General features: G+C 44.0%; 2 protein-coding genes across 4 annotated transcripts in view; one reads left to right on the top strand and one right to left on the bottom strand.

Annotated features, from left to right (window-relative positions):
- The window catches only part of DTYMK (deoxythymidylate kinase), a 64,389-nt gene extending 46,027 nt beyond the window's left edge, over positions 1–18,362 (bottom strand). Inside the window, exons 1-4 of one of the 2 annotated variants that reach the window (XR_007358374.2) lie at positions 18,099–18,362; positions 16,839–16,947; positions 7,414–7,504; positions 1,768–1,965 (exon numbers count right to left, since the gene is read on the bottom strand). Coding sequence is in view for 1 of the 2 variants with exons in the window: in XM_048863581.2 (XP_048719538.1) it covers positions 1,768–1,965; positions 7,414–7,504; positions 16,839–16,947; positions 18,099–18,294 (594 nt within the window). In the remaining variant the exon portion in view is untranslated. The remainder of the gene's footprint in view (positions 1–1,767; positions 1,966–7,413; positions 7,505–16,838; positions 16,948–18,098) is intronic. The other variant, XM_048863581.2, reaches the window with a different exon arrangement.
- Positions 18,363–18,814: 452 nt separating this feature from the next.
- The window catches only part of ING5 (inhibitor of growth family member 5), a 55,151-nt gene continuing 46,410 nt past the window's right edge, over positions 18,815–27,555 (top strand). Inside the window, exon 1 of one of the 2 annotated variants that reach the window (XM_075132306.1) lies at positions 18,815–19,170. In XM_075132306.1, the coding sequence (XP_074988407.1) occupies positions 19,134–19,170 (37 nt within the window). In that variant the 5' untranslated portion in view covers positions 18,815–19,133. The remainder of the gene's footprint in view (positions 19,171–27,555) is intronic. The other variant, XM_048863580.2, reaches the window with a different exon arrangement.

The raw sequence follows: 27,555 nt of genomic DNA, 5'->3' as shown, positions 1-27,555 counted from the left end.
AAATTCATGAATCAAGGAGAATAGTGAAGAATGTTGAATTTTACCTCTTGTGCACAATTTCTGTCCTGGAATTGGAAGAGACAGAAATTGAATGCAGCGAAGAACACCTAACGAGTGTGGAGTGGCATGAGGGAAAACAGACAGCTATTCATGAACAGGATTTGTTAGTGACAGAGGCTATTAGGCATTTGACCCAAGTTATTTTACAACCCCAGCTCTAAAGAAATCTCCTAAAGGATACAAATTTGACTATTATTTGGACAAAATGTTAATCTTTCACTGGGTGTGCAAAAGTTTTACTCTTGCTGGAGATGTGGGATGGGGATATGTACTCTCCAGCTGTTTTCTGAAACGTGAAGAGCTGAATTCAACAGAAATAATATGCTGCACTTGTATAGTGCTATCTAAGTGAGGATCCTGAAACATTAATGAATTAAGCCTCATCATACCCCTGTAAAGTATAAAAATAATATCCCCATTCTAGAGCTGAAAAAACTGGGACACACCAGTCTAGCTTAGCCTATCTTCCAATGCACCGCCCCTGTTACAGGAGACACTGTTTAACTCTGATTTCTATAAAGAAGGGTGGTCAAATAAAGGAAATCTACTGTCAAAGTGAAACACCAATGTGCTAGTATCTGTTAAACAGACATTCCAGACCACCATTAAGCCAGGAAATTATGGCGTTTTTGCAATTTGGAGCAAAACAGTTGAGTTTTAAAAGACAATCTGATGACTTTTTGCTCAAATTACTGCTCACTCATTGCTACAAATCTATGGTAATTGGTAAGGTCAACACATTTCCATGGCTTTAGACTATTTAGACAATGAGCAGAATGAAGTTAGCACTTGATGGATGAATTGTTACAAGATACTGATTTTGTTTCTTTATAAATGACCTAATCCTGGAACGCACAAGGTAGAGATGGAAACTGGCAGGTAAAAAATTCTCAGATCACTAAATCCACGGTTAACAGATGGATTTAGAGTTGAGCTGAGTGAACAATTCACAATAGTTTATCCAGCCTTGTTTTCTCCTCATCCACAAACAGATTGCAATTTCCTCAATGTATTTATTATTTGAAAGTATTCAAACTTGCTTTTAAATCTACACTTGACTGTGAACAGTTCTCTGTGAGTGGCTGATATTCTATCCAGTGATCACTGTAATACCTTTAACAGCTTACATATTGACTTTATAAGAATATTCAGATGGATTTTCAAAACCATTTTAGGAACACTTGACACTATTTCAGGCTCTGTTCAGTGCTTAGAGTTGTTGTTCTGCAAAAACTGACATTTTGCTGATACTTGAGACTGGAACTCTAGCTGACCAGTAGATCCAGACCAAGGAAATGCAGGTCACCATCTGCATGAATGGGAAGTCAGGTTTTCAAGGCAGTTGAACATAATTAACCACATTTTTAAAAAAATACAGAATTTAACAGTAGTTTAATATCTGCTGAAATGATCACTTACTTTTTTGACCTAGTTTTATATCAACTTGATACCTTATTGTTCCAGTCATTCAAATGGTGAGTTGCAATTCCTGCATCCTAACTATATGAGAAGATCAAGATGGCATCTCCCTGTGACTGTGCTACACTGTAGCAGTTTTGTCTTCAATGTTTAATTTCAAGGATTAGAAAACCCTTTACATTATAGAACAGTTTTTCCTTGAAGTAGGCTCCAAAAGATAAAATCTTGAGAAGTTTAGTTTTAATTCATTGGCCCATCTACAGCCTTCCTGGAAGGTTATTCCCTTACCTTCCAGTTTAAAGTCTTGTCCTTTATCAGATGGTAATAGTTCTTTAAAACTTTCTCCTGGAAGGAGCTGTTCTCATAGCGTTCGTTTCCGAAGTCCCCTCGTTTTGCTGCCTCCAATGTGCTCAACTGAAGAAATAGGATCAAATCTGGCTTTGGGAGCCCTACATCAGGCTGTTTGCACCAATCCAAGGAGAAATTCTGTCCAAAGTGAGAAGGAGAAATAAATCGGAGATGGAAGAAAAATCAATGAAAATAAGAAAAAGCAGATCAACAAGAGACCAGAAGGAAAAGGACTTGGGGAAAATGAACAGCCACTGAAGAAGTACTACTAACAAGTGGACCAGATTCTCATTTGGTGTAAATCAATGTAGCTCCATTGACTTCAAAGGAGCTATGCCAATTTACATCAGCTGAGAATAGCCCAGTTTATGTGTACTAGAAAAGACACCCAAATACTTATGGCCTCATCATCAGAGGTGCTGTGCACCTGTAGCTCTCACTAAAGTCAACATGAACTACAGGTGCACAGCACCTCGGCAAATGAGATCACAGACACTTAAACGCGGAGTCACTTTTTCAAATAATTACATGGGCCTTTTTAATGTCTAGGTAGTTCTATCCAACAAATAGCTGCTTTTTCATGAAAAAACCTGAAACCACTCTGAAACCTTTACCAAAACAGTATTTCTATGCCCAGGCAGACAGTGTTAGAAAATGTATGGCTTGCCATGTTCACTGATCTAGCCAGAGAACATCTTTTAGAGCATCTTTGCTAATATAGTACTTATTTTTAAGAAAGGGGAAAAAAAAGTGATTCAAGAAACTACAGGCCTGTTAGTTTGACCTCAATTGTATACAAGGTCTTGGATCAAATTTGGAAAGAGTAAGTAGTTAAGGACATAGACGTAAATCGTAACTGGGATAAAACACAATATGTTTTTACAAAAGCTAGATCATGCCAGACCAACCTGATCTTTCTTTAAGATAACAGAATTTTTTTAGACAAAGGACATGTAATCTACCACTTCAGTAAGCTATTTGATACAGTTCCACATGGGAAATTATTAGTTACATTAGGGAAGATGGGGATTAATACAAGAATCTAAAGGTGGATAAGGAACTGGTTAAAGGAGAGACTACAACGCGTCATGCTGACAGGTGAACAGTCAGACTGGAGGGAGGTTACTAATGGAGTCCTGGGACCAATCTTATTTAACATTTTCATTCACGACCATGGCACAAAAAGTGGAAGTGTGGTAATAAAATTTCCAGATGACACAAAGTTGAGAGGTATTGCCAATATAGAGGAGGACTGGATTATCATACAGGAAGAATTGGATGATCCTGAAAACTGTAGTAATAGAAATGGGATGAAATTTAATAGTGCAAAGTCATGCACTTAGGAACTATAGATAAGAATTTTTGCTATAAGCTGAGGACTTATCAATTGGAATAAACAGGAGGAGGAGAACGGTCTTTGTGTATTAGTTGATCAAAGGATGACTATGAGCAGCCAATGTGATGCGGCTGTGCAAAAAGCTAATGCATCAGGCAAAGTATTTCCAGTAGAGATAGGCAGTGTTAGTACCATTATACAAGGCATCGGTGAGACCTCATCTAGAATACTGTGTGCAATTCTGGTCTCCCATGTGTAAGAAAGATGAATTCAAACTGGAACAGGTACAGAGACGGGCTACTAGGGTAATCAGAGGAATGGAGAACATACCTTACAGAGGAGACTTAAGGAGCTTGGCTTGTTTAGTATAACTAAACAAAGGCTGAGGGGAGATATGATTACTCTCTATAAATCCATCAGAGGGATAAACAGGAAGGGAGAGGAGTTATTTAAGTTAAAGGCCAATGTGGACACAAGAATATGTGGCTATAAACTGGCAATCAAGTTTAGGCTTGAAATATGCGAAGGTTTCTAACCATCAGAGGAGTGACGTTCTGGAACAGCCTTCCAAGGGGAGCAGTGGGGGCAAAAATCCTAACTGGTGTGGAGACTGAACTTGGTAAGTTTATGGAAGGAGTGGTATGTTGAGGTTGCCTATAATGGCATGTAGCTGTTTTGTGACTACTAGTAGCAAATATCTCCCAAGCCTGGAGATGGGACACTACTAGATAGGAAGGGCTCTGAGTTACCACAAAAAGAAAAGGAGTACTTGTGGCACCTTAGAGACTAACAAATCTATTTGAGCATAAGCTTTCGTGAGCTACAGCCACAAGTACTCCTAAGGTGCCACAAGTACTCCTTTTCTTTTTGCGAATACAGACTAACACAGCTGCTACTCTGAAACCTGAGTTACTACAGTGAATTCTTTCTCAAGAGTCTGGCTGGTGGGTCTTACCCACATGCTCAGGTTCTGCTTGCCATGTTTGGGGTCAGGAAAGAATTTCCTCCCAGGCCAGATTGGCAGAGACTCTGGGGATTTTTCACCTTCCTTTGAAGCATGGGTCACAGGTGACTTGCAGGTGTAAACTAGAGTAAATGGTGGATTCTCTGTAACTTGAAGTCTTTAAATCATGATTTGAAAACTTCAGTACCTCAGCCAGACATTATGGTTCTGTTATAGGAGTGGGTGGGTGAGGTTCTGTGCTCTGTGATGTGCAGGAGGTCAGACTAGCTGATCACAATGGTCCATTCTGGCCTTGAAATCTATGAGTTCCTGAAGATGGCAGAAAGTCAATTAGTTAAACCAGGTATCGGCAAACTTTGGCCCCCGGCGGGCCAGGCCGGTTTGTTTACCTGCTGCATCTGCAGGTTCCGCCGATCGCAGCTCCCACTGACTGCAGTTCGCCACTCCAGGTCAATGGGATCTGCGAGAAGCAGCAGCCAGTACATCCCTTGGCCCGTGCCGCTTCCCACAGCCCCCATTGGCCTGGAGCGGCAAACCGCAGTCAGTGGGAGCTGTGATCGGCCGAACCTGAGGACGCGGCAGGTAAACAAACTGGCCCGGCCTGCCAGGGAGCTTATCTTGGTGGGCCGTGGGCCAAAGGTTGCCGATCCCTGAGTTAAACCTACAAAGCTTTTGCCCCTCACTTACAAATATCAATCCTTTCATTAGTCTCCTTGAAGATTTCAGGGCTGGAGGCAAATTCTTAAATAGCCTCCAATTTCTCTGGGCTAGCAGAGCAGATGAAGGTCTTGAATGAACGACTCTTCTAAGCAGAAGTGAGTAGTAATTACCATAAATTAGGGCTGTCGAACGATTAAAAAAATTTATCGCGATTAATCGTGCGATTTATCACACTGTTAAACAATAGAATACCATTTATTTAAATATTTTTGGATGTTTTCTACATTTTCAAATACAGCGGACCCTCACTAGAACGCGCATCGCTATAGTGCGGATTCGCATATAGTGCGGTCGCAGCAATGGATCCCAAATTTAAATATTTAAAGTGGGATCCATGGTAATGCAGTCCCCGCGTTAACGTGGTCTCACGCATGGATCCTGCACCCCACGTTCTAGCGAGGGTCCAGTGTATGCGGATTTCAATTACAACACAAAATACAAAGTGTACAGTGCTCACTTTGTATTTATTTTTGATTACAAATATTTGCACTGTAAAAAACAAAAGAAACTATTTTTAATTCACCTAATATAAGTACTGTAGTACAATCTCTTTATCATGAAAGTTGAACTTACAAATGTCAAATTATGTACAAAAAAATAACTGCATTCAAAAATCAAACAATGTAAAACTTTAGAGCTGTCAAGGTTTTGCCCACTCTGAACTCTAGGGTACAGATGTGGGGACCTGCATGAAAAACCCCCTAAGCTTATTTTTACCAGCTTAGGTTAAAACTTCCCCAAGGTACAAACTATTTTACCTTTTGTCCCTGGACCTTATTGCTGCCACCACTGAGCGTCTAACAAATACAACAGGGAAAGAGCCCACTTGGAAACGTCTTTCCCCCAAAATTCCCCCAAGCCCTACACTCCCTTTCCTGGGGAAGGTTTGATAAAAAATCCTCACCAATTTGCATAGGTGAACACAGACCCAAACCCTTGGATCTTAAGAACAATGAAAAAGCAATCAGGTTCTTAAAAGAAGAATTTTAATTAAAGAAATAGTAAAAGAATCACCCCTATAAAATCAGGATGGTAAATACCTTACAGGGTAATCAGATTCAAAACACAGAGAATCCTCTAGGCAAAACCTTAAGTTACAAAGAGACACAAAAACAGGAATATACATTCCATTCAGCAGAACTTATTTTATCAGCTATTTAAACAAAACAGAATCTAACGCATATCTAACTAGATTGCTTATTAACCCTTTACAGGAGTTCTGACCTGCATTCCTGCTCTGGTCCTGGCAAAAGACAACAGAGACAGAGAGAACTCTTTGTCCCCCCCTCCAGCTTTGAAAGTATCTTGTCTCCTCATTGGTCATTTTGGTCAGGTGCCAGCGAGGCTGTCTTAGGTTCTTAACCCTTTACTGGTGAAAGGGTTTTTCCTCTGGCCAGGAGGGATTTAAAGGTGTTTACCCTTCCTTTATTTTTATGACAAGAGCCTACAAGTCCACTCAGTCCTATTTCAGCCAATCGCTCAAACAAACAAGTTTGGTTACATTTGCAGGAGATAATGGTGCCCGCTTCTTGTTTACAATGTCACCTGAAAGTGCGAACAGGCGTTTGCTTAGCACTGTTGTAACCGGTGTCGCAAGATATTTACGTGCCAGATGCGCTAAAGATTCATATGTCCCTTAATGCTTTAACCACCATTCCAGAGGATATGCATCCATGCTGATGATGGGTTCTGCTCGATAATGATCCACAGCAGAGAGGACCGATGCATGTTCATTTTCATCATCTGAGTCAGATGCCACCAGCAGAAGGTTGATTATCTTTTTTGGTGGTTCAGGTTGTGTCATTTCTGCATCTGAATGTTGCTCTTTTAAGACTTCTGAAAGCATGCTCCACACCTCGTCCCTCTCAGATTTTGGACGGCACTTGAGATTCTTAAACTTTGGATCGAGTGCTGTAGCTATTTTAGAAATCTCACATTGGTACCTTCTTTGCATTTTGTCTAATCTGCAGTGCCTGTTCGTAAATCAAACAACATGTGCTGGGTCATCATCCGAGACTGCTATAATATGAAATATATGGCAGAATGCAGGTAAAACAGAGCAGGGGACATACAATTCTCCCCAAAGGAGTTCAGTCACAAATTTAATTAACACATTTTTTTTTTTTAAACGAACATCAGCAACATGGAATGGTGGCTGAAGCATGATGGAGCATATGAATGTTTAGCATATCTGGCACTTAAATACCTTGCAACACCGGCTACAAAATGCCATGCGAACATATTAAGGCACTTTCAGGTAACAGTGTAAATAAGAAGCGGGCACCATTATCTCCTGCAACTGTAACGAAACTTGTTTGTTTGAGCGATTGACTGAACAAGTAGTAGCACTGAGTGGACATGTAGGGTCTAAAGTTTTACATTGTTTTGTTTTTGAGTGCAGTTATATAACAAAAAAAATCTGCATTTGTAAGTTACACTTTCAGGATAGAAATTGCACTACAGTACTTGTATGAGGTGAACTGAAAAATATTATTTCTTTTGTTTATCATTTTTACAGTGCCTTTCCAATTAGACACAGACACTGCCTTTCTGTTCATTCACTCACCTCTTTGGCACTTGTGAAGGCCACCCCGGAAAAGGCGTACCTGTCCACCACTAGAGTGATGCCTTGATTTAATTTCTCTTTAATCAACGGCCTGAACAACAACAAAAAGAAGAGACACGTTACACTCCATTGTACCCAGGCAGAAATGCAAACAACTCAACACAGAGGACACAGTAGGTGGGCTCTTTTCAATTAGTTGATGCACTTTGCTATAGTGATCTCTAGCAACTGTAGGGGTTACAGCATTTTATCAGTCGAAGTGTGATTTTTGTTTTTAAGCTCTGTCACCCACAGTCTCTCAACGCTCTGAAAATCTCCTCCAACCTTGTTGCATCACTATCCTTCCAGCCAAGGAGGAATGGATGGGACTCTTTTCAGAGACAGACAGTTCTGCAGGAAGGGTGCTTGCTGTGGCTGCGGCTGCCTGAAACAATGCTACTTTCATCCTGCCCTTTATTAGGGCCTGAACAAATAACCTTCCATCGCCCAGTGTAAAAAGCAAGTTCCAGAGGCACAAACCCCAAGTCTCCTGCATGGCAATGCAGAGCACTAGTTCATCCAGTTAAATGACCTATGGAGAAAGTCAGAGCCAAGCTGAAAGTATCCACAGAATTGGGACCAAACGAGTGGTTTAGTTCAATTTTTCTATTTAGTGTAGCAGATACAATACAGGACTGTGTGTCTCTTGGGCAAGAAATCACTTGAACTTCATCCAAAATGGACAATAATGTGTCAAGACTCACTCATCTGTCTTCCATGCTGAGAATTCTGGCATGTTCTCAATCTGCTTGGCATTAGATAAGAATGAGCTACCACCACCCTCAGCAGGATCAGAAAAGCCTTTGGAAAATGCAGCTTTTAAAAAGTGAAACATATTTTCTATTTTACAGATTTCGAGCTAACAGCACCATTTTTCACAAATTTAAACCATTACACTTGAAAAGTCTGGTTTGGCTAAAACCCTACATCATTCTACCACTTTTATTGCACAAAAGGAGTAGCATCCAGGATGAACTGTCAATAGGAGATCATATTAAAGGCAGTACCCACTCTCTGTAATAAATAGTGTAGTGCATTCTTCCTCAAAAAGCAAGAGAGCTGAAGCTGAACTTGAAAAATGAAGGGAAGAACACCAGTTCTTTAAGAGCATCTCAGCAGCAAGAGATTTAGTGAGACTGCACTCTAAGGCTTCAATTCTGCAATTGGATCCATGTGAGAGCAGGGACTAAGAATGTTTTACCCTCTGATGCCAGGAAGCAGATATGGGGGCTGATCCTGAGATTTCTCACACTACATTAATTTCAACCGGAGTTAAGGGGCCTCAGCACATAGAAAATCAGGCCAGATCCTGTAACAAGCTCTCCATTGGTGGACCCCATGTATGCCCAGAGACCCACTGCAATCAACGGGCCTCCACACAAGTGCCAGTGTCAGCCTGCGGAGAGCTCACTGCAGCCTTGGGGCCTTATTTCAGTTCAAATGTAGGCACCAAAGTTTGGAAGTTTTAGCCTGGGGGAGTTTGTTCCAAAGAGGTGTTAAGCACCTGCTGCTCTCACTGAACTTCTAATGAGAGAGGCTCAGCATCAAGTCATAAGCTTGCAATAGCATTTGTTAGGTGGCAGAGCAGTGAACTGCTCACAAATGAGCAGTTCTTACATTTTCTTCTTATATATGGATGCTGAAGTAGAAAGCTGTCCCTGGGCCACTCCCGCCCCTCTTAAATCACTCAGAAGTTTTATCACAATTTCCCTTGATCAAAGTTCAGGGAGTATGACTCAATCAGAAGTCCTAGGGACTAGTCAGAATCATGTTGAATTTTATCATCATACAGGACAGTCGCATAATACATGATTTAGAAGGGAAATGGCATTTTTTAATTGTATGAAAAACACAGAATCCATGCCCTAGCTCCTTACAACCATGCCACTTATGCCAAGCTCCACTGGGAGAAGCTGTGGTTCTCTGTGGCTGCCACAGAGTCACATTTACTCACTCAGTGCTCTCCTCTGAGCTCAATCCACCCTGTGATTGTTGCTGTTCCCTCTGCTTAAGAACAGGCAGAGGAAATACAACAGACCTGGTAACATTAAAGAAATATTCCCACATCACAGGCAGGCATCTGGCCCCCCCCAAAAGATTAATAGACTAGATCAGGGATTCAGAACAGATGCTCTGGTCAGAACACAGGCAAGTTATCCCCATAGTTTAGAGGGCTATATACATAAACTACAAATCAAGAAATCATGGGAACCCAAGATTAAGAATACCTGTGTGAGAAATCTAAATCAGTCTTGTTGGTATGGCAAATTCAGAGCTGGAGAAAAGCTCCACATCAGTCTCTGTGCCTTCAGCTACAACATTAGGAAAAGCATGACGTCTTTTTTAATTTTAGCATTAATTAATTTAGTGTTCATAAAGTGATGGATTTCTAGTTCTAGCCTAATTCAAGATGATGCTAGCAGATGTTTTGGTACACCTCAATCCTAACTTAAGATACTCTTAATATTGTTCCAGGCTGCTCTTAAGAATGCCGATCAGATCATACTGGGAGATGACTCTGTGATACACACAGAAGTGGTAGGAGGAGGAGACTACCAAAACCAAATTCTCTTTCACCTATAGTTGAGCTTTTAACTATGATTTCAAGAGATTAACAAGGTAACATGTTAATCCACTGTGTGATGGAGTCTCCTAAAACCTCATGTAAGGTTTAAGGTCTTTTTCTGCAGCCACGTAAGGAGAGCAGCCGAGAAGCGGAAAGTCACATCCTCACCTTCCTTTTAAGTTATATCAAAACAATGTAATATTGGGCTGTTAAGAAGGCACCCCTACTAATAGTACCCACCAAAGAATCTCTTAAGATGTTTAAAGAAAATTTTGTTTGACAACATTCTGTCTGGCAAGGAATCACTTACCAACAGTTTGGGTATGAAATCTCTACTTCTTTATTGTTTTGCCTTCAGGATCCCTACTTCTCTATTGTTTAATCTGTTATATAACTAATTTTGCTAGGTGTAAATCAACTATGGTGGTGGGGTGTGATTGGTTAAAGATATTTTCATAATGAGCTAGGATTGGTGAAAGATACAGTTTTAGAGTACTTTAGTTTAAAATGATTGGTTAAGGCACAGCTAAGCAGGATTCAAGTTTCACTATATAGACTGGGGTCCAAAAGGAAGTTCTTTGGAACCAACTCCAGGACACAGCCCCAAGATCAGAGCTGCCAGATCTCAACAGCCTGCCAATCACACCATGCAGAAGCTGCAGTCCCCGGGTGACCTGATCCTGACTGGCCATCAGGAAAAGGAGGAGACTTCTTGGGAGTGGTGTGCATTGTATTCTTAGCATGTGCATTCTGTTTTGGTGATTGTTAATAAATAGAGGTTAAGGATATTGCTGTGTAAGGCTCTTTCACGAATAAATGACCATGCAAACCCACAGAAGAGTATGCTCTGAGCCCTAGGAATTGGGTATGGATGGCCCTGAGCCCTAGGAACTGGCTAAAGGTAGGTGCCTTTTGCCTGGAGCCCTAGGAACTGGGAAAGGGTTGAGGTGCCTAAGTCAACTGGATTATGCCTTGAGCCCTAGGAACCGGGTGAAGGTGAATGCCCTAGAGTGTGCAGGTAATAAATCTGGTGGAGAATGCAGGCATCCTATGGTCATTTAGACTGAACTGATAGAGCTTCACACAGTGAATAATTGTAGAAAAGTAATAGCAGCAGAATACCTGTGCATTCTGTCAATAAGGGTCGCTACCTACTTGACAGAATGACCATTCTGAAGCTTCAGGAGGGAACAACGCAAAAGAAAAGGAGCAGGAGAGGTGAGGGTTAGCTGAATAGCCCACCTTCCTTGCTAAATGGGTAGCAGAACAAGGTCCGTGCCCATGGGGACAAGATTCTTTCCAGGGGAGGGATGTCCTTGAGTCTGCCTGTAAGGGGTTTAAAGTAGGGCTGTTGATTAATCACAGTTAACTCACATGATTAACTAAAAAAAATTAAATTGCGATTAATTGCACTGTTAAACAATAGAATACCGACTGACATTTATTAAATATTTTTGATGTTTTTCTACTTTTTCAAATATATCGATTTCAATTACAACACAGAATACAAGTGTACAGTGCGCACGTTATATTATTTTTTATTACAAATATCTGCATCGTAAAAAAATATACTATATTTTTCAATGTACCTCATACAAGTACTGTAGTGAAATATTTTTATCATGAAAATGCAACTTACAAATGTAGAGTTTGTTACATAACTGCACTCAAAAACAAAACAATGTAAAACTTTAGAGCCTACAAGTCCACTCAGTCCTACTTCTTGTGCAGCCAATTGCTAAGACAAACAAGTCTGTTTACATTTACCGGAGATAATGCTGCCCACTTCTAAATTACATCACCTGAAAGTGAGAACAGGCTGTCACATTGCACTGTTGTAGCTGGCATTGCAAGATATTTACGTGCAAGATGAGCTAAAGATTCATATGCCTCTTCCTGCTTTGGCCATCGTTCCAGAGGACATACTTCCATGCTGATGACGCTTATTAAAAAAAAAAATGCATTAATTAAATTTGTGACTTAACTCCTTGGGGAAGAATTGTATGTTTCCTGCTCTGTTTTATCCACATTCTGCCATATATTTCATGTTAGAGCAGTCTCGGATGATGACCCACCACATGTTGTTCATTTTAAGAACATTTTCTCTGCAAATTTCACAAAATGCAAAAGAAGATACCAATGTGAAATTTCTAAAGATACCTACAGCACTTGACCCAAGATTTATGAATCTGAAGAGCCTTCCAAAAATCTGAGAGGGATGAGATGTGGAACACGCTTTAGAAGTCTTAAAAGAGCAACACTCTGATGCAGAAACTACAGAACCCACCAAAAAAGAAAATCAACCTTCTGCTGGTAGCATCTGACTCAGATGATGTAAATGAACATGCATCGGTCCACACTTCTTTGGATCGCTATCGAGAAGAACCTGTCATCAGCATGGACGCACATCTTCTGGAATGGTGGTTGAAGCATTAAGGGACATAAGAATCTTAAGTGCATTTGGCATATAAATATCTTGCGACAACGGCTACAACAGTGCCATGCAAATGCCTGTTCTCACTTTCAGATGACATTGTAAACAAGAAGCAGGCAGCATTATCTTCTGCAAATGTAAACAAACTTGTTTGTCTGAACAATTGGCTGAACAAGAAGTATGACTGAGTGGACTTGTAGGCTCTAAAATTTTACTTTTTATTTTTGAATGCAGGTTTTTTTTTTTTTAACATAATTCTACATTTGTAGGTTCAACTTTCATGATAAAGAGATTGCACTATAGTACTTGTATTAGGTGAATTGAAAAATACTATTTCTTTTGTTTTTTTAAGGTGCAAATACTTGTAGTCAAAAATAAAGTGAGCACTGTACACTTTGTATTCTGTGTTGTAATTGAAATCAATATATTTGAAAATGTACAAAACATCTACAAATATTTAAGTAAATGGCTTAAGTAACTTACTTAAGTAAGTTCTATTATTGTTTAATCGCGCGATTAATTGTGATTAATTTGACAGCCCCTTAACTTGACAGCCCTAGTTTAAAGCATTTTGTAAATGCATGAAACCAAAACCAAAGAAAAAAGGCTAACAAAGCAACAGCAGTATGGGCATTATGGAAAGCTGTCACTAATCTTTCCAGCCTGGTAACACTCCAGGAAAGACAACTGGAGGATTACAAATTTGAGTTGGATATAGTTAAGGATAATTTGGCTCAGTATACGGCAACGTAGTGTACCAGTGCAGCTTCAGCATTACAGAATGCAACAGCTCTATACGCAAAAAACAGGAGAGTGTGAACATTTAAAACTGAAAGTAGAAAACCTGAATGGGGAAATATCTACATTGCACATGAAACTGGGGGACATTCAGGCAGCTGTCAGAACAGTGTTATAAGAAAATACAGTAACTCCTTACTTAAAGTCGTCCCGGTTAACGTTGTTTCGTTGCTGACCAATGAGAGAACATGCTCGTTTAAAGTTGTGCAATACTCCCTTATAAAGTCGTTTGGCAGCCACCTGCTTTGTCCACTGCTTGCAGGAAGAGCAGCCCGTTGGAGCTAGCTGGTGCAGGCTTGGAACCAGGGCGGACCGGCAGCCCTCCATAAGCTCCCCACTCCCCTAAGTTCCTTGTGCAGCAGCTGCCCAGCAGGCTATCAATTGCTGGCAGTTCAGCTGTCCCTCCCCCACACTGCCGTGTGCTGCTCCTGCCCTCTGCCTTGGAGCTGCTCTTGGAAGCCTCCTGCTTGCTGTGCGGGGGGAGAGAGAAGGGGACTAATGGCAGGGTGTCCCCCTGCCCCCTACTTACCCCATCTCCATGGGGGGGGCACGACACAACAGGGCTCAGAATGGAGGGAACTTCCTGGGAGCAGCTGCTGTCTCAACTTGCTGATCTACTTAACAAGGCAGTGTACTTAGAGTGGAGTCAGCCTACTTAAAGGGGCAATGCACATCTCTATCTTTCACACACAGGGTGTGTGTCTCTGTCTGCCATGCTGTCTCCCTTCCCTCCATTCGTGCTGCCTTGTAGAGTGTGAGGCTACATTAACAACAATGGGTAACCCTTGAGGACTCAGCCAGAACCTAGTTCATCATTTAGCAGTAAGACGTTCCCTGGGAAATATCCCACTCTCTTCCACCTTCTGACTTCACCACCTCAACCAAGCTTCACGATCATCATCGCTGTGTACAGTTTGTTTAAAACTTGTACTGTGTGTATATGTATGTGTATATACACATACACACAGTATAAGTTTTAAACAAACAATTTAATGTGTATATAATATAGTCTTCTGTCTGGTGAAAAAAATTTCCCTGGAACCTAACCCCCCCCATTTACATTAATTCTTATGGGGAATTGGATTCACTTAACATCATTTTGCTTAAATTCGCATTTTTCAGGAACATAATTACAAGGTTAAGCGAGGAGTTTCTGTAAGGCTCGGGCCCGGATAAGCAGTGACCAGGTATGGGTGGCTGCTCAGCTTCTCAGCTTTTTGGTGGGCAGCCTCCTGGGCTTTTTTTGCCTCCATAGCTTTCTGATGTGTAGCCTCCTGGGCTTTTTCTGCCTTTTTTGCTGCCTTGATTTTTTTTTTTTTTTTTGGCTTCCAGTCTAGCTAACTTCAGCCTCTGTTTGGTCTTGCTTTTGGTCATCCTAGCCCCTCTGTTTTTAACCTAGCTATTCCTAAGAGTTAGAAAGAAAAAAAAAAAAAACCCTGGCTTGTAAAATTTTTCTGTGCTGTAACCTGATAACTTTTGTCTCTGATAGCTGTTCTCAGCTTACAGAAAAATTCTTTTGTTATGGAGATGCTCTGTCCCCAGGCAAAGAGACAGAATAAACTAACTGCTTTTAGCTTAAAACCTGCTTTCAAGCAGTCCAAAGGGGGAAAAAAATTGTTCTTTTAAAATCCTACTGTGCTTCTGTTCAAAATGATCTTTGGTTCAAAATGATCCCACCGCTCTGCCACCATGTCAAGGTTCCTTCCCCACTCTGAATTTTAGGGTACAGATGTGGGGATCTGCATGAAAGACCTCCTAAGCTCATTTTTATCAGTTTAGGTTAAAAACTGTACCAAGGTACAAACTTTGCCTTGTCCTAGAACAGTATGCTGCCACCACCAAGCGTTTTAAACAAAGAACAGGAAAAGAGACCACTTGCAGACGTCTTCCCCCAAAATATTCCCCCCCCCCAAACCCTACACCCCCTTTCCTGGGGAAGGCTTGATAATAATCCTCACCAATTGGTACAGGTGAACACAGATCCAAACCCTTGGATTTTAAGAACAATGAAAAATTAATTAGGTTTTTAAAAGAAGAATTTTAATTCAAGAAAGGTAAAAGAATCACCTCTGTAAAATCAGGATGGTAAATACCTTACAGGGTAATCAGATTTAAAACATAGAGAATCCCTCTAGGCAAAACCTTAAGTTACAAAAAGACACAAAAACAGGAATATACATTCCCTCCAGCACAGCTTATTTTACAAGCCATTAAACAAAAGAAAATCTAACGCATTTCTAGCTAGATTACTTACTAACTTTACAGGAGTTGTAAAGCTTGCATTCCTGATCTGTTCCCGGCAAAAGTATCACACAGACAGACAGAACCCTTTGTTCCACCCCCCTCCAGATCTGAAAGTATCTTGTCCCCTTATTGGTCATTTTGGGTCAGGTGCCAGTGAGGTTACCTTAGCTTCTTAACCCTTTACAGGTGAAAGGGTTTTCCTCTGGCCAGGAGGGATTTTTATAGCACTGTATACAGAAAGGTGGTTACCCTTCCCTTTATATTTATGACATATGTCATTAAAAAGGAGATACTGGCCATAACTGCCGGGGTTGTGCCAATAGTAACTGGAATCCAGCCGGATTTCAATGCTTTAGCTTTTAAGACTGCATTGTTAGAGGGTTTGAATTCAAAAATGAAGGTGAATTTAGGACCCATAGATCCAGCTAGTGGGTACCCAGAGTTAAAACAGGACATTTTTTGAGCAGTTATAGTTTTTCAAGACACACTGGGACAACTGGAAAAAGGAATTGACAGGAGAATGGAACCTATCCAGGTGGTAACTTTTGCCAACAACAGGCCCCCAGATCTCCAAGGGGAAACAGGGGAAAAGGGGCCCGATGCACAATGGCATGTTAGAGGAAGAGAATAGGGAGATGCAAGAGACAGCAGAGGAGCAAAAGGAAGAAATGGATATGGGTATGCAGAATAGAGGATATATGGCACTGAGAATGAAGGCATGGAGAAAGCTCATGATGTCATGAGAACCAAAAGAGAAATGGGATGGCAAGCCCACAAGTGAGTTATTGTAGAGGGTTGTCCAGTTAGAAAGGCAAGAGGAATTGACTGACAGGGCTTCTGTAACTCTCATAATGGACCCTGTATCATTGGTGCCACCCCAGTAGTGGTGCCCACCTCCTTGGACTTCCCCTGAGGTAGTAGCCCAACTACAGTATGACAAATGGGGGTGTCCCATTGTAGGGGCAATAACAGGGAGATTTGGGAAACAAACATGCCCCACAATGTTAATTCACACAGGTGCATTGGTATGTGTGCTTGGAGAGCAGTGGCTTCCCAGGAATGCTTTGGAAACCGAAAATTCAACACAACTAATATCATATACAGGGGAGACAATGAAAGCATTTCTCACAAGACCATTCCTGACCTGCGTAGGAAATCAGGAGTCATGGGTAAAATATTTTTTTCAGAAGCAGGATCAAATTGGGAATGGGGCTGCCTAGATCAACCAAGTTATGCCTTGAGCTCTAGGAACTGGGTTAAGGTGGGTGCCCTAAAGTGTGCAGGTAATACTCAGGATTCAAAGCTGTGCACATTACTTTAAAACTCAAAAAGAATTATATTTACACTTGTTCCCAGCGGTTAGCAGAGAAAAGCAGATGCACTGTGTGGTCCTCCAAATTGCTCTTGTTCTCCAAGTAGGAGCTAATTAGCTGCCCAATTTCTGTTGTTCTGTCTGTAAGAAAGAGTACAAGGACAAATCTGGTGAGTTATGCAGTCTCCTGCTTCAGTTACTGTGCAATATGATTTAAGATTTACTCAATGTACAAATTCCATGGAACAAATATTTTAAACCCAAAACTAAAACCAGTCACGCTTGGACATACATGCAGCTGTTCTGAAAATCCAAGTGTTCAATTTTTTAAAATTGCTATGCAAAGAGAATATTCAAGTTGCAATATAAACAAACCAAAAACCAGGAGGTACCATAATATGGGAAGCACAACCTCAATGGCAGAGTAAAAATAAAAGGGACAGAGAGGAGTAAATGCACTCAATGTAGGGAAACATGACAGAAAAGCCATGTGAACTGGCCTTTCTAGTGCGGCAATACATTTCCACCCCAAAGGATTCACTGTGACAGTCAAGGGACCATGCAACGCCACAGCTGAGAATGCAGCTAACGATATTGGTGTTATATTCCCCCAATGTTTTCAGTAGCCTTTCCCCAAGTGGAGGGGGGGCACGTCCCAGGACAAAGCAAACACTAGCCAAGAGTGTGAATGGGTACAGAAGAAGTATACCTTTAAGATGACTAGACATGGCAGGCATAAAAAGGGGGGCAAGACACAGCACCATTGGTTTTATTTTCCTGAACGGAAGGCTAGCTTTCAAACTTTGGGGAACACTGCTCACTGGAAAGCCACAGCAATCACCAGCCATTGGTGTGCACCTCTCAGGGCCCCCCACTCCTTGCTAAATGGGTGCCCCACCCTGCATCAGTGGAGTTAATGTTGCTAACGCCTCCCCTGACTTCCCCACTCCCGTCAGTGGGGCTAGTGGCGTCTCCCCCATCCATGTCACTGTGGTTGGCGGTGACCCCTATGTCATGGCGGTAACTGTACCGCACCCTCCTATATCATAGCGGTAACCGTGCCCCACCCTCCCCTCCATGTCACGGGTGTTGGCAGTATTCCCCCCATTACAGGGGTCAGCGTTTCCCCCCCACTTCCCTTTCATGTTACTTGGATTGGTGGTGTCCACCCACCTCTAGTATCTCTCATATCACGGAGATGGGTGGTAACCCCCACCTCCCCTCCCTTCCAAGTCACAGGAGTAACGGTGCCCCCAGACCTCCCCAGGGTTAGGGCCAGGCTCCCCCCATACCCGGGAATCGCAGGAGCTCGGCGAGGTGCCCAGATTCCCGCAACGCTTCCACCAGCCTCCGGCTCTGCGTGGTCTTCCCGGTCCGGTCCACCCCCTCCAGCACCACCAGCGCCCCGCGTCTGCAGGCCATGGCCGTAGCGGCCCGAGCCACAACCGTTACCAACCCCGGCGACACAGGCACGAGAAGGGGGAGCATCCCACTTCCGGCGAACCATAGAGAGCCGCACGGGGACAGTCTAGACAGCAAAGACTGCCGCAGGCCTCCAAATCAGCCAAGGCGGAGCTCCGCCCGCTGCTCCACCCCATCTGTCTAGCGCCGCCGGGGGGCAAGACCGCACGAGGGGCGGGACGCAGGGTTTACCTAGAGTACCTGCCTATCGGCAGCTACACGGGAGAAGGCCCACTGGCGCCGGGGGCTCTGTCCTTAGACGGAGGGCTGTGGGGGAGACACTGTTGCGGCCCCGTTGCTCTAGACTGGGGTGGGGGAAGAGTTACTGGCTGTCACTGTCCCGGGCCGGGGGGGGGGGGGCGGAGAGGCTGTCACTGTCCCGGGCTGTGGCTGGGTGTGTGAGAGGCTGTCACTGACCCCGGGGTGGGGAGAGGAGAAGCTGTCACTGCTCCTGAGGGGGAGGGGTTAGAGGCGGTCACTGCCCCAGGCTGGGGGCTAGTTACAGGTTGTCATTGCTCGGGGCTGGGGAAGAGGGAGGCTGTCACTTCCAAGGGCGGGGCGGGCTACAGGCTAGCACTGCCCAGGGCAGGGGTGGAAAAGAGGCTGAAGGGAAGGTGGGTCTGCATGAGAGAAGGCTAGTGGCGCGCACATGCCGGTACCACCTCCCAGTCCCTGGGTGATACCTGCCCCTTCCTGCTTTAGCGCCTATGCCGTTGCCCCGCCTCCTTATTGATATACAGCTGGCGGTGTCCCGGGCGGCCAATCAGCGGCGGCAGCTCCTGAATATGGAATGAGGCCGGGGCTGCGGCCCTTGTCATGCGGGCCCGAGCGACCGGGTAACAACGCGGCAGGGAGCGGGACACAAGATGGCGACAGCCATGTACCTGGAGCATTATCTGGACAGTGAGTGGCGGGCCCGGCGCGGTGAGCGGGGCGCCAAACCCCCTTTGGAAGGAGAGGGAATGGGGACAGGCGCCAGGGACGGGGCGCCTGCGGAGGGAGGGTCCCCAAGGCGGGGCGGGTGGGGGTACTGGAAGGGGGGAGTGGAGGCGGTGACACCGCCCAGCTTGGGAGGGGTGGCCCTTGGAGCGAGTGCTGTTGTTACCGCAGCTGGCTGCGGGAATTACAACTGCGTCACTCTCCTGCGGGGGGCGTGGTCTTGTGTGCGTCATCAACCGCGTCTCTGGCTTGTGTCATCTTTAGGTGCGGAGCGCGGGAGTAGTTCAATCTGTTCTCTTTAGTGCCCCTCCCTTGTTCTGGGCGCCGCTGTTTGTTCTCTGGACTGCCCCTCCCTGCCCCAGGAGCCTTCCCATCCCCCTGTCTCCGCTCCCCCTCCCATCCCCAGGGTGCTGACACCCACACCGTGGCTGCCTCAGCTCTCCTTCCTTTCTTTATGGATAGGGACCAACCAAATTCATGGCCATGAAAAATGTATCACAGACTGTGAAATCTTGTCTCCTGCTGTGAAATCTGATGTTTTGTGTGCTTTTAGTCTACTCTACACAGATTTCATGGGGTACAGCAGCATTTCTCAAATGGCGGGTCGTGACCCAAAAGGGAGTTGCAGGGGGGTACATAGTATTGCCACTCTTACTTCTTCACTGCCTTCAGAGCTGGGCAACCAAGAGAGCAGCAGCTGTTGGCTGGGCAACCAGCTCTGAAGGCAGCTTCCTGCCAACAGCAGCACAGAAGTAAGGGTGCCAATACCATACCATGCCACCCTTACTTCTGTGCAGCTGCCTTCAGAGCTGGGCGGCCAGAGAGTGGCGGCTGCTAACTGAGGGCGTAGCGCTGCACGCTGCAGCGCAGAAGTAAAGGTGGTAATACCATGCCGTGCCAGCCTTACTTGTGCGCTGCTGCCGGTGGCAGTGCTGCCTTCAGAGCTGGTCTCCCAGCCAATTGCCACCAGTCTACAGCTGCCACCAGTCTACAGCAGTACTGTAACTCCCCCTACAATATTCTTGTGACCCCCCCACACACACCAACACTCCTTTTTGGATCAGGATCCCTAGAATTACAACCTTCTGAAATTCAGATATAAATAGCTGAAATCATGACATTTATGATTTTTTAAATCCTATGACCATGAAATTGACAAAAATGGGCTGAATTTGATAGGGACTTACTTACGGGGCTGCCCTTGTTCCCCAGCTCCCCCTCCCCATGGGGACTGCCACAGCTTCCCCAGCCTATGGGGGGGCTTGTTATGTTGTGGTATGCAGTCCACACCATTGAAGAGTTGTCACCTCTTATTCTAAAACCTTAAGTTCCTTAAAGGTTTACCACTGTAGCTTTCTGGCTGGGATGCCCACAGTCAGCAACAAGCATGCTCCCTGTGTCTCTGTGTTGGGCAGCCCTGGTCCAATGCTTTGAATCCAGGAGTCTGGCTACAATACCAGACTTCCACCAGCATTGGTTAACAACTGGTAAGGTGATGCAACACTCTCCCCAGTCCCAAATTTCTCTAGAAATATGTGTTCTAAAATACCCAATCCTGACCTGGAATAATCGAAGGAATGGTAAGGTTTGTTGCTCTTTTGAAGAGTCAGTATCCAACAGTTTGTTACTTTAAGTAGTTACCAAACAGTTCAGTTCAACAGCAATGGGTTGATTTAGATTAAAAATAAAACAAGAATGCAAGTATAAGAACTAAAGTCAGAAATGGTTACAAAAGAAATAAAGATAAAACATTTTCTAGTAACTAAAATCTAACAAGCTTGGTTCCAGGTAAAATCCTCACCACATTTCCGTCAAGATGGCTGACCAAATCCCTGCGTCAGACTCTATCCCCCAAAGTCAAAGGGCTGGTATCTTTGGGCAAGTCCACACTATCAAATTAAGTTAACCAAAGTGATGTACAACCAAAACAGAAATTGAATCAGTTTTACACGTCCACATTGTGTTCCTTGTGTCAGCTGAGCGCACCCTCACCAGGAGCGCTTGCGCTGATTTAACTGCCAATGTGGGGCATTGTGGGATGATTTCTGAAAGGCAGCAACAGTCAATGTAAGCAACACAGTGTCTACGCTGATACTGCATCGACGTAACTACATTGACTTAAGCGTTATTCTTCTCGCAGAGGTGGAGTTATTAAGTAGGGCAAGTTACATTGTTGGGAGCTACATTTTAGTGTAGATGTGTAGAGTTAGTTTGATGTAAGCTGCCTGAGTCTTCTTTGGTGAAAGATAGATAACTTGTGGGTTGTTCCTCTTTTATAGTTTAGTGAACCTTTGAAATAGATTCTTCCACTATATAAAGTTCATTCAAGCAGTGAGGAAGGCAACATGCAGTCTCCTGTGGCTCTGTGGATGAGGGGAAAGCAGTCGACGTGTTGTTCCTTGACTTTAGCGAAGCTTTTGATATGGTCTCCCACAGTATTCTTGCCAGTAAGTTAAAGAAGTATGGGCTGGATGAATAGACGATAAGGTGGATAGAAAGCTGGCTAGATTGTTGGGCTCAACGAGTAGTGATCAATGGCTCCATGTCTAGTTGGTAGCCGGTATCAAGCGGAGTGCCCCAAGGGTCGGTCCTCGGGCCAGTTTTGTTCAATATCTTCATTAATGATCTGGAGGATGGTGTGGATTGCACTCTCAGCAAAAAGAAAAGGAGTACTTGTGGCACCTTAGAGACTAACCAATTTATTTGAGCATAAGCTTTTGTGAGCTACAGCTCACTTCATTGGATGCATACTGTGGAAAGTATAGAAGATCTTTTTATACACACAAAGCATGAAAAAATGGGTGTTTACCACTACAAAAGGATTTCTCTCCCCCCACCCCACTCTCCTGCTGGTAATAGCTTATCTAAAGTGATCACTCTCCTAACAATGTGTATGATAATCAAGGTGGGCCATTTCCAGCACAAATCCAGGGTTTAACAAGAACGTCTGAGGGGGGGGGGGGGTAGGAAAAAACAAGGGGAAATAGGTTACCTTGCATAATGACTTAGCCATTCCCAGTCTCTATTCAAGCCTAAGTTAATTGTATCCAATTTCCAAATGAATTCCAATTCAACAGTCTCTCGCTGGAGTCTGGTTTTGAAGTTTTTTTGTTGTAATATCGCAACTTTCATGTCTGTAATCGCGTGACCAGAGAGATTGAAGTGTTCTCCGACTGGTTTATGAATGTTATAATTCTTGACATCTGATTTGTGTCCATTTATTCTTTTACATAGAGACTGTCCAGTTTGACCAATGTACATGGCAGAGGGGCATTGCTGGCACATGATGGCATATATCACATTGGTGGATGTGCAGGTGAACGAGCCTCTGATAGTGTGGCTGATGTTATTAGGCCCTGTGATGGTGTCCCCTGAATAGATATGTGGGCACAGTTGGCAACGGGCTTTGTTGCAAGGATAGGTTCCTGGGTTAGTGGTTCTGTTGTGTGGTATGTAGTTGCTGGTGAGTATTTGCTTCAGGTTGGGGGGCTGTCTGTAGGCAAGGACTGGCCTGTCTCCCAAGATTTGTGAGAGTGTTGGGTCATCCTTCAGGATAGGCTGTAGATCCTTAATAATGCGTTGGAGGGGTTTTAGTTGGGGGCTGAAGGTGACGGCTAGTGGCGTTCTGTTATTTTCTTTGTTTGGCCTGTCCTGTAGTAGGTGACTTCTGGGAACTCTTCTGGCTCTATCAGTCTGTTTCTTCACTTCCACAGGTGGGTATTGTAGTTGTAAGAATGCTTGATAGAGATCTTGTAGGTGTTTGTCTCTGTCTGAGGGGTTGGAGCAAATGCGGTTGTATCGCAGAGCTTGGCTGTAGACAATGGATCATGTGGTGCGGTCAGGGTGAAAGCTGGAGGAGGCATGTATGTAGGAATAGCCATCAGTAGGTTTCCGGCATAGAGTGGTGTTTATGTGACCATTGTTTATTAGCACTGTAGTGTCCAAGAAGTGGATCTCTTGTGTGGACTGGACCAGGCTGAGGTTGATGGTGGGATGGAAATTGTTGAAATCATGATGGAATTCCTCAAGGGCTTCCGTGGATCCAGATGATGAAGATGTCATCAATATAGCGCAAGTAGAGTAGGGGCGTTAGGGGACGAGAGCTGAGGAAGCATTGTTCTAAGTCAGTCATAAAAATGTTGGCATACTGAGGGGCCATGCGGGTACCCATAGCAGTGCCGCTGATTTGAAGGTATACATTGTCCCCAAATGTAAAATAGTTATGGGTAAGGACAAAGTCACAAAGTTCAGCCACCAGGTTAGCCGTGACATTATCGGGGATAGTGTTCTTGACGGCTTGTAGTCCATCTTTGTGTGGAATGTTGGTGTAGAGGCTTCTACATCCATAGTGGCCAGGATGGTGTTATCAGGAAGATCACCGATGGACTGTAGTTTCCTCAGGAAGTCAGTGGTGTCTCGAAGGTAGCTGGGAGTGCTGGTAGCACAGGGCCTGAGGAGGGAGTCTACATAGCCAGACAATCCTGCTGTCAGGGTGCCAATGCCTGAGATGATGGGGCGCCCAGGATTTCCAGGTTTATGGATCTTGGGTAGTAGATAGAATATCCCAGGTCGGGGTTCCAGGGGTGTGTCTGTGCGGATTTGATCTTGTGCTTTTTCAGGGAGTTTCTTGAGCAAATGCTGTAGTTTCTTTTGGTAACTCTCAGTGGGATCAGAGGGTGATGGCTTGTAGAAAGTGGTGCTGGAGAGCTGCCGAGCCTTGGGCGCCTCATCATCTCAGGCATTTGGGGAAAATGTATACCTTCAGATCATGGAAAAGAACATTGGTCAAACTGGACAGTCTCTACGTAAAAGAATAAATGGACACAAATCAGATGTCAAGAATTATAACATTCATAAACCAGTCAGAGAACACTTCATAGAATCATAGAATATCAGGGTTGGAAGGGACCTCAGGAGGTCATCTAGTCCAACCCCTGCTCAAAGCAGGACCAATCCCCAGTTAAATCATCCCAGCCAGGGCTTTGTCAAGCCTGACCTTAAAAACTTCTAAGGAAGGAGATTCTACCACCTCCCTAGGTAACGCATTCCAGTGTTTCACCACCCTCCTAGTGAAAAAGTTTTTCCTAATATCCAACCTAAACCTCCCCCACTGCAACTTGAGACCATTACTCCTTGTCCTGTTCTCTTCTACCACTGAGAATAGTCTAGAACCATCCTCTCTGGAACCACCTCTCAGGTAGTTGAAAGCAGCTATCAAATCCTCCCTCATTCTTCTCTTCTGCAGACTAAACAATCCCAATTCCCTCAGCCTCTCCTCATAAGTCATGTGTTCCAGACCCCTAATCATTTTTGTTGCCCTTTGCTGGACTCTCTCCAATTTTTCCACATCCTTCTTGTAGTGTGGGGCCCAAAACTGGACACAGTACTCCAGATGAGGCCTCACCAATGTCGAATAGAGGGGGACGATCACGTCCCTCGATCTGCTCGCTATGCCCCTACTTATACATCCCAAAATGCCATTGGCCTTCTTGGCAACAAGGGCACACTGCTGTCTCATATCCAGCTTCTCCTCCACTGTCACCCCTAGGTCCTTTTCCGCAGAACTGCTGCCTAGCCATTCGGTCCCTAGTCTGTAGCTGTGCATTGGGTTCTTCCGTCCTAAGTGCAGAACCCTGCACTTATCCTTATTGAACCTCATCAGATTTCTTTTGGCCCAATCCTCCAATTTGTCTAGGTCCCTCTGTATCCTATCCCTGCCTTTTGGGCCATTTCCAGCACAAATCCAGGGTTTAACAAGAATGTCTGAGGAGGGAGTGGGTCACTAAACTGGGAGGAGAGGTAGATACGCTGGAGGGTAGGGATAGGATGCAGAGGGCCCTAGACAAATTAGAAGATTGGTCCAAAAGAAATCTGAGGAGGTTCAACAAGGACAAGTGCAGAGTCCTGCACTTAGGACGGAAGAATCCCATGCACTGCTACAGACTAGGGACCGAATGGCTAGGCAGCTGTTCTGCAGAAAAGGACCTAGTGGTTACAGTGGATGAGAAGTTGGATATGAGTCAACAGTGTGCCCTTGTTGCCAAGGAGGCCAACGGTATTTTGGGACGTATAAGTAGGAGCGTTGCCAGCAGGTCGAGGGACGTGATCGTTCCCCTCTATTCGACATTGGTGAGGCCTCATCTGGAGTACTGTGTCCAGTTTTGGGCCCCACACTACAAGAAAGATGTGGAAAAATTGGAGAGAGTCCAGCAGAGGGCAACAAAAATGATTAGGCAGCTGGAACACATGACTTATGAGGAGAGGCTGAGGGAACTGGGATTGTTTAGTCTGCGGTAGAGAAGAATGAGGGAGGATTTGATAGCTGTTTTCAACTACCTGAAAGGGGGTTCCAAAGAGGATGGGTCTGGGCTGTTCTCAGTGGTAGCAGATGACAGAACGAGGAGTAATGGTCTCAAGTTGCAGTGGGGGAGGTTTAGATTGAATATTAGGAAAAACTTTTTCACTAGGAGGGTGATGAAACACTGGAATGCGTTACCTAGGGAGGTGGTAGAATCTCCTTCCTTAGAAGTTTTTAAGGTCAGGCTTGACAAAGCCCTGGCTGGGATGATTTAGTTGGGGAATTGGTCCTGCTTTGAGCAGGGGGTTGGACTAGATGACCTCCTGAGGTCCCTTCCAACCCTGATATTCTATGATTCTATGTGTCCATGTGAGTATTTTGCCATATGTTTTTTCGCCTATTGAAAGCTTAAGAGGAAATAAAACAAAAGGGAAAGATTGAAGGGAGTTTGCCCAAATCTTACCTTCTGAATCTCTCGTCATATGTAACTTTCAGTCCATGGGTCTGGCTGAGCTGGCGAGTGGCAGCATGACATGAGGAGACTTATCCATATTAGAGAAATGAGTCCAAATAAAAATATATTGTACTTGTGTAGCTCCAAAGCAGAAGTTTTGTTCCTTTGCAAGTTTAATTACAACTTTTTTTAAAAAGGAGTGCAGAACTGGCATTTAAATTTCTCTGCTTCCTTGAAGCCATAGAATTTAGAGGCTATTTTAAAAAAAATAAATCCCCCTATCCCCCAAAAAATTCAGTCTCCTGGTGAGGGAAGTTTCTTGCTGGGGTTGTCTGCTGAAATTATTTAGTTCCTTCCCCCTCCAGTGTAATTGGATGAGCATGAAACATGTACTTGCCTATCTCCTTCCCCACTGTGATAGTGTGAGGTTTGCTGCTACCCCTTGTTACCCAGAGGGATCTGTTTATGTGATAATGTAAATACATTCTCATTGTCTTTGAAAGTACCTAGGCTCCATACCAGGTGGAAAAACTACAGTCCTTTGTCTAGGATGGAGTATCTCCTGCATGGCTGGCAAACAAATTTTAAGAGTTATAATTTCAGTTTATGTCCATAATTTTGCATCACTTGATTGCACCTACATTACACAATGATATTAATCAGTGAGTTATGAGCTTTTCATTGGCACCTTGCATGACACTTACCAGATATATTTCATGACATTGAACAATTGGTACAGTAGAACTGGTTAAGCCAGCTGCAGTTCATTACCAGCTATCTGGGTGCCCCCTTGCTCTTGGGTTATTCTTAATGTCACAGGGTTACACTCCCTCTGCAATAGCAGTCCTAGTTCCCACAGCTTATATAGGGGCTGCATAATAGCAGTCTTCAGCGACTTGCAAGGCTGCCATAAAAAAGATGCAGAAAAGTTGTTGCCTTTTGCCACATAGGGCAGGACAAGAAGCAGTGGGTTTAAACTGCAGCGTAGTAGATTTAGATTAAATCTCAGGAAAAACTTCCTAACTGTAAGAACAGTAGGACAATGGACCAGACTGCCTCAGGAAGTCTGGGAAGCTCCTTTACTGGAGGTTTTCAAAAAGAGGCTGGATAACCATCTGTCTTGGATGGTTTAGATACAACAAATCCTTCATTTTGGCAGGGGGTTTACTCCAGGAGGAATTCTGCACCAAAAAATTAAAAATTCCGCACACAATATTTTGAAATTCTGTATATTCTATTTGTCAAAATAACACAATATAATCATGCCACTTACAATTATTTTGTTAATGTATGTCTGTAACAATACAGACCAAAAAAATAAAAAAAGATTCTGGTAAATTTTTTTGGACAGATTCCTTACTAGGCATATTAATACACAATTTTGCGTAAGTCATTTAAATTACAATACAGACCTGTATTTCCTGCACCTGTCAGAAGCAGTGCAAAGGCTTTGGGGGAGGCAGGGGTAATGGAGGAGCTGAGGGAGAGGAAAGGAGCCTGGGAGTGAACCTGGAGGGTGCTGGGTGTGGGTGGGAGGTTTTTCTTTGGGGCTGGGGTGGTATTGTTATGGTGTTGGGAAGCCTCCCCCATGCCGTCC

Source organism: Caretta caretta, chromosome 9, assembly GCF_965140235.1.
Source record: "Caretta caretta isolate rCarCar2 chromosome 9, rCarCar1.hap1, whole genome shotgun sequence".
Classification (NCBI taxonomy): domain Eukaryota; kingdom Metazoa; phylum Chordata; order Testudines; family Cheloniidae; genus Caretta; species Caretta caretta.
The sequence above is the reverse complement of the archived record's forward strand: the minus strand, read 5'-3'. Positions and strand labels throughout refer to the sequence as shown.